Source organism: Gavialis gangeticus, unplaced genomic scaffold (assembly GCF_001723915.1).
Source record: "Gavialis gangeticus isolate Ggan-Ray unplaced genomic scaffold, GavGan_comp1, whole genome shotgun sequence".
In the NCBI taxonomy this organism is placed as follows: domain Eukaryota; kingdom Metazoa; phylum Chordata; order Crocodylia; family Gavialidae; genus Gavialis; species Gavialis gangeticus.
In genome coordinates, this window is record NW_017729018.1 from 3326211 (window position 1) to 3333404 (window position 7194).

Here is a 7194-nt window from a genome sequence, read left to right on the forward strand (position 1 = left end):
AGCAAAGGCCTTCCTTTTGGGATTATGGGATTGGGAGCTTTCTTACTCTGATCTGGTCTGAGACAGGTTCTTAAGCTGGTAAAGGGAAATGATTCTCCTGAACAAGAAAGATGGCAAATAATGACTAGTAATCTCAGCAATACAGGCACTATCAAAGAGACACTTTGCTCAGAGTGGAACTTTTCGAGACGCTGAACATCATGTGGGAATGCATGAAAAAAATCTTGTTAAACTCTCTTTGCGTTAGCTTGTGGGGCATCTGGAACTGGATACAGATCTTCTGGAGAAAAAATGGTCTGTTGACTCTATCAATGCTTTCAGTGGTAACTGGATGCCTCCTGGGATTTTTGTTAAGGGCTTTGGAGCTAACAGAACTGGTAAGTAGGAAAAATGTGGTGTGCATGCAGAAAATATCGGGGGAAGGAGGGGGAAGAGGTCAAATTTCTCTGGATTGTTAAATGGTATATTGGTGGTTGTATTTATTTTATATAACATGAAAATGCATTGGAAACTTGCTAATCTGCACTGGATTAAACCTTGCATTATAATTTGTATAGAAAAAAAAGCACATGTCCATCTCATCCACACTTCTCTGCAAAACCGGTATTAGAGGTAGCACCTTACAGGGCTCTTTTAGGACTAACACAACTTTGTTTTCCCCAACCGTACTATAGCACAAAGTATTAGCAAAAATAATTCTGAGTAAACTACAATTGCCACAAAAGCACCCGTTTTTAGTGATGAATCTTCCAAGTAGCTTTAATGTCTAGCTTCATACTTGTTGATTTACAAGAAGCATTTAAACCCAGTGAGGCAGGTCTTGCCTCTTACTCCACCACAGAAATATCCCTGGTAATGGATCAAGATACCCCCACTGCACAAGGAGGAAACCAGAGTTTGGTGAGCAGTCCTAACCATCATGGCATGAAGCCCAGCTCTGCGCAGGCTCTCTGTTTTGCAGGGTTCATGTCAGGGGTGGGCAAAATGTGGCCCGTGGGCAGGATGCAGCCCACCAGGCCATTCTATCTGGCCCACGGGGACCCTAAAAACATTTAGAAAAGTAATATTTATCTGCCCCTGGCTGCTTGTCACGGGAGCCCCTGCCTTCCACTATCCCATTTCTACGCTTTTGCCCAGCTCCTGGTTAAGTTTCTCTATCTGGTTTCTGCACACAGGACCTTCTCTACTATGCCAATCAGCAGGGTTGTGCTGGGATAATTATACTTACCACTTGCATAGTATTTTACATCTCTTTTTAAAAGTCTGAGCGGATATTAATGAATCCTCCTAACAGCCCTGTGAAGCATGACAATAAATGTTGTGATCCCTATTATAGAGATTAGGGAACTGAAGCAAAGATTTTTTCCAGGACCAGCCAGCAAGTAAATGGCACAGCTGAGATTAAAACTCAGAAGTCACTCGTGCCCTTCCCCTGCTGCCTCTAATCCACCAAGAAACTGAACCAAAATGTCATTGAAAAACCTGATCTTTCAGCCCTTCCTGTGCTCTTGCTCGCTTCATCTGCTCCACTGTTGAAAACAACACAAAATATGTATTAGGTGACACTGATGATCTTGGAAAAAGCGACAGCTCCCGATCTTTCACATAGGCACTGTTTTAGGTAGCTGCGATGTAGGTCATTCTACAGATCATCTGTCTTGCCGTTACATCTCAGAGTCACGGAACGGACTCACGTAATCTGGCAGGACTTGGAAAGGTCTGTCACTTCAGTTAGGATTCCCAGCTTGGCTGCCCGTAGCAGAGATAATCTGGTTACTTACCTGAAGCAAACCCCATGCCTGCTGAGTCTCAGTGTGCACTGACACCCAGTGCCCCTGCCCCTGGGCTTCCATGCGCTGCGGCTGACTGAGTTTCTTGCCTGCTGAACATTTGCTCAGTGGCTCATTGATTCTTGTAGCCTGTTAAGGCCTATGTTGAATAAACCCATGTGCCCCCTTGGCTAGTGGGCTGAGCTACTGACCCAGCAGACTCCTACCACCAGGGAGTCTCTTCTATGGTCCCCGACCGGGGACTTCTTGTACCTGCACGCTTGCACCCACTCTGCCCGAGGCCTCGATGCACGAAGTCCTGTAACTCTACTCTCCCTGATCAATTGTATCCAGGTTCACTGACTCTGGCAACCACCAAGGTTCAGGGAGCTTTTGGACTGAAGCTGTCAAGACTCAGGTATCAGAATAAACAGCGGTCTGTTTTGCTTGGTCACATTGCTTCTTTGTGGCACTAACCAGTGCATCCAAAACACTGACCCTCTATGCGCCAAGTTCAAGACTGGGGAAGGTTTCTTTGCATTTTAAGTGATTTCAGGTTCCTTGAGAGTACCTTAGTGCCCAAGGAGGTAGGGAAGTGCTATGTGATAGATGGGGAGCTGACTCATAGCAAGACTAAGGGCTTGATCTGGGCCTTAGGGCCAAAAACAAGACTAAGGTGGATACAAACTGTCGTGCTCAGCTGCCATCTAATCCCTAGGCACCTAAACGTTCCCTGTTTGACTTCATGCTAGGTAATGGGAGCTCTAGTTACGTGCATTTGCAGAGCTGATCCATTCCCAGCAGCTTGCCACCAAGCCCATGCCAAATCAAATCAGTGCCAAAAACTTGGGGCACTTACACACATGCAAGAAGCCTGTTCCAACACACTGGAAATCCAGCGCATACGAGCAGACTCGATTTATCGAGTGTGCTGGAGAATGCAAATCGATACACTGGCGGTCTCCTGTGTCACGTGTACCAGCAGCGCAGCACGCCCCTGAGCTGAGAAAATGGCAGCAGTGTGCTTTGAAGTAAAACACGTTCAATGTGCGTTAGTCCAAAGTCCACCGCCACCATTTTCTCAGCATGAGGTGCACTGCGCAGCTGAGCCATGTGCTCCCAACATGGCTCTGGGTGCTTTTAATTAGCACGGCTTGCTAATTAAAAGCACCCAGTGCCACATTGGGACTAGATATAAAAATGCCCTAGGTGTCCCTTTGCTGAAGTCCCTTCAGGGGGTTGATCCCGCAAGCACTCTCAAAACATGCCTAACATACACTGGCAGAATTGGGCGTCTCACAAAATGCAGGGGCACATTGGCAACACACAGGGGTGCATGTGGGTGCACATGTACCCCACGGTGGAGGTGCACCCCCTGCAAAATGGGGCCACCGACACTGCTGGCGGCATCTGTGGGCGGTCTGCGATTGCCGCTGACCGCCACTGCCACTGCCGGCGGTGTCTGCGGGTGGTCGCCGACCACTAGCGTGAGCTCACCACCGTGCCCTGCAACCGACAGCTGCTTGTGGCAACTCCCCACTTGCCTCCGCCACGCTCCCACCATCGACAGCACCACCACCACCTGCAGGAGCTTGCCGTGCCCCTGCAGCCTCCGGGGGCACGTGGCATTCATGCAGTGGCAGCTGCCATTTTCTTTGAAGAAGTACTGGAGGAAGTATTTACCTTTTATGTAGTAGCCTAGTGGTTTGAACGCTCACCCAGGAAATGGGAAACTTGGGTTGAATTCCCACTTCAGCCTGAGAGGATTCGAACCCCATATCCCATTTTTCCTGGGCTGCCCTAACAACCAGCTATAGGCTAGACTGAGATGGGGTGCAGCATACTCTGCCCCTCCTACTGATATTGTGCCAGAAAAGAAAGCAAGATTCATGCAAGTGTAACCCTTCTGCCAGGCACCAGTTGGCAGCAACAAAGGGAGGTTCAATCTTAGGGTCGAAATATATTTTACCTTGGCTTGAGCCCCCACCTGGACCACCTGGGAAAGACTAAATAAATTACTAGGGGGTCCCATGTAAACAACCCCCCCTCCTCACAAGCACTGTGAGCACAGAGGGTAAATGTATTACAGAAGCAAAGGCAAAGAAAACACTAAATACAATTTAAAACACTACCAACTACATGGCATGGTTCACAGATTGCACCCTCTTGGAGAGGCTTCAGCCATGCCCAGGCAGTCTGGCATCCTTACACCTGCCCTTCAGCAATGGGCTGGAGAGGGGGCTTCACTGGGGAGTCCTTTGAGCTGGTCCTTGCATCCACCGGGCTGCAGGAAGCTGCTAGGGCACTTCTGTGTTGCAAAGGGCCCCTCATTGCTCCTTGAGACACTGCATGGCGATTCCCACTTCCATGTGGTGGCCTTGAGGGGTGAACTGTAGCTCCAGACAGCATGCTGCACCCCTAAATTCCTAGTCCCACTCCTAGCTCTGCTGGGCAGAAACTGCAAGAAGAAAACATCGAAGGAGAGGTCAGATAGGCCTACCTTGTTGGGCCTGAAGCAAAAGCTGGCCAGGCCTACACTGCACTGAGGCCTGAACATGTAGCTGGGGTTCAGCTACACAGCTCGGCTGAAACACCATAGATGTAGAAACAGCAGAAAAAAGGCCCAGGCCTATGGCTGCAGCCTGGACATGCAGTCTCAGCTACTCCCTATGCTGAGATGATACATTTACAAAATAGAGGGGCCAGGACCCATTCCTGAGCACACTGCTCCAGTGAACAGCACCATGGTGTTAATCCCACTTAAGGCCAGTGTAGCCACCAACTGCCAGGACCCATTCTTGGGAAGTTTGCCTCAGGGATTAATACCCCCATGGCATTAACCGACTTAAAACAAAAGAAAGAAAGAAAGCAAGAAAGAAAGAAAGCAAGAAAGAAGAAAGAGGAAGGAAATAGGAGTCTCAAACTCCAAAACAGACTCTCTCTCCCTTTATCTGAGGCTTTCCCTTCAAATAGGGTCTACCCGCCTCTCCATTGAAGAGGGGGGAGCAGGTTTTCGTGCTCCTGATGTAGCTGGGCAGCTCTCCACAGCCCCAGGAGAGCGAGCGAGCCTTAGAGTGGTTCTGTGCGAAACAGCATTGTCCCAATTCAACTTCCACTTCAACGATTCGATGGGACAGTGCTTTGTTTCGAGTTTTGTTTCATTTCGAAAGCGCTGCTCCATTTCGTTTAGTCAAAACTGTTTTGCTGTTTCAATGCTGCTTCGATGTTTTGCCCATACGTTATTATGGGGAAACATAAAAATCGATTTCAACGTTTTCAACTCAAAGCACATCGAAACAGCTTCAAAACGAAATGCCGGGTGAAATTTTGTGCAGCCCTTGTTCTTATATATATGGTGTGACATCACCCAAGCCTTGTCCAATCACAGAGAGCCACATTTCAATCTTTGTCCCAGCCAATCTGCCTGAAGCATCCTCTGCTTCCCCTGGCCAATGAAACCAGAGGCTTTTCCATATTTCCCCCAGATACAGACCCCAGCTTGCTGAGTGCTGAGCACATGGCCAGAACAACAGGGGCCATCTTGCCCATGTCAAAACACACACCAAAAAAACACTACACAAACCGGTGTGTGTGGGGGGTGAAACACAGGAAAGGTAGCATGACTATGGCCTACTGATTAAGGCCCTCACTTGATCCCTACTTAAAGACTGTGTTTGAATTCCTCATTAACATTTTATTAGAGAAAATATATAAACTCTCCTGAGAACAGAAACCAAAACTCAAGACTCTGGGCTCCCACATTGAACACCTAACTTCTTTTTCACCTAATAATAAATATTACATTGCTTATACAACTTCAGCAGGAGGGTGGAAAGACGTTCCTCCAGCCTAATCTAAAGGAAGCAGGGGACATGGGCGTAGGCAGCTCTGAAACCTGGGTGCCTCATTTTCCAGGGAAGTGCTTGAATCTCTAGGCTATTATATAGAACAAGGCGGCTCTTCAACTTCTAAGCATCCGGGGGCCACAGGCCACATCAGCGGGGGCTTTACGAGCGCCAGCCATAGATTTCATAGATTTTTAGGGTCAAAAGAGACCTCAGTACATCATCGAGTCTGACTCCCTGTCCTAGGCAGGAAAGAGTGCTAGGGTCAGGTGACCCCAACCAGGTGTTTGTCCAGTCTTCTCTTAAAGACCTCCAAGGTAGGGGACAGCACCACCTCCCTTGGGAGCCCCTTCCAGATTCTGGCAACCCTTACTGTGAAGAGTTCTTCCTTCCTGATGTCTAGTCCAAATCTGCTGTCTGTCAGTCTGTGGCCATTGTTTCTAGTTGCCACAAGGGGTGCCCTGGTAAACAGACTATCTCCTCTTCCTTGCTGCTCCCCCTTGATGAATTTATAGATGGCCACAAGATCACCTCTCAGCCTTCTCTTGCGGTGGCTGAAGAGGTCCAAGTCCCTCAGTTTCTTCTCACAGGACCTTACCTGCAGGCTTTTAACCACATGAGTGTCCGTCCTCTGGACCTTTTCAAAATTATCCACATCCCTCTCGAAGTTCAGTGCCCAAAACTGAATGCAGTACCCCAGCTGTGGCCTCACCAGTGCTGCACAGAGGGGAAGTATCACCTCCTTAGACCTATTTGTGATGCACCTGCTAATGCATGACAGAGTTAGCTTTACCTATCACTTCGTCACACTGACAACTCATGTTCATCTTGGAGTCAACTATGACTCCAAAATTGCTTTCTGCTGCTGTGCTGCTTAGTCATCCCCAGTCTGCAAGTGTGTTGATGAGTCTTTCTCCCTAGGTGCAGCACTTTGCACTTATCTTTGTTAAACTGCATCCTATTCTTTTCTGCCCACTTTTCCAACCTATCCCAAACTGCCTGAATCCATTCCCTGCCCGCCAGTGTGTTTACTTTGCCCCATAATTTGGTGTCATCCATGAATTTGGACAGAGTGCTCTCCACACCCTCATCCAAGTCACTGATGAAGATATTGAACAGCAGTGGTCCAAAGACCGAACCCTGGGGAACTCCACTGCCCACATCTCTCCAGGTTGATACCGGCCTGTCCACCACCACTGTTTGGGTGCATCTCGTGAGCCAATTTGCCATCCACCTGACCGTGTAATCATCTACAGCACAGCCACTTAGTTTATATATAGGAATGGGATGATACACTGTATCAAAGGCCTTTTTGAAATCCAAGTAAATGACATTTACTTTGATTCCTTCATCTAAGCATTTGGTGACCTGATCATAAAAAGAAACAAGGTTAGTGTGACAGGGGCAGGCTTTCACTCCCAGTGCAAGCACCGTCCTGCCTCCCGTCTATGGACCAGCCACTCACCTCACTCGTCTGCCATGCCTTGATGTCATAGTATTGGGATGTTAATCAGGCAGGAGGCTGCCCATTTTGAACCCCAATGTTTAAGGGGATCCACAGCTCCATTCTACCCCTACAA

The 7194-nt window shown here is 48.3% G+C and overlaps 1 protein-coding gene across 1 annotated transcript in view; it reads left to right on the forward strand.

Moving 5' to 3' along the window:
* Positions 1-200: 200 nt before the first annotated feature.
* LOC109294782 (excitatory amino acid transporter 5-like) overlaps positions 201-7194 on the forward strand; it is an 88924-nt gene continuing 81930 nt past the window's right edge. Inside the window, exon 1 of the mRNA XM_019513244.1 lies at positions 201-377. Within this exon, the coding sequence (XP_019368789.1) occupies positions 201-377 (177 nt within the window). The remainder of the gene's footprint in view (positions 378-7194) is intronic.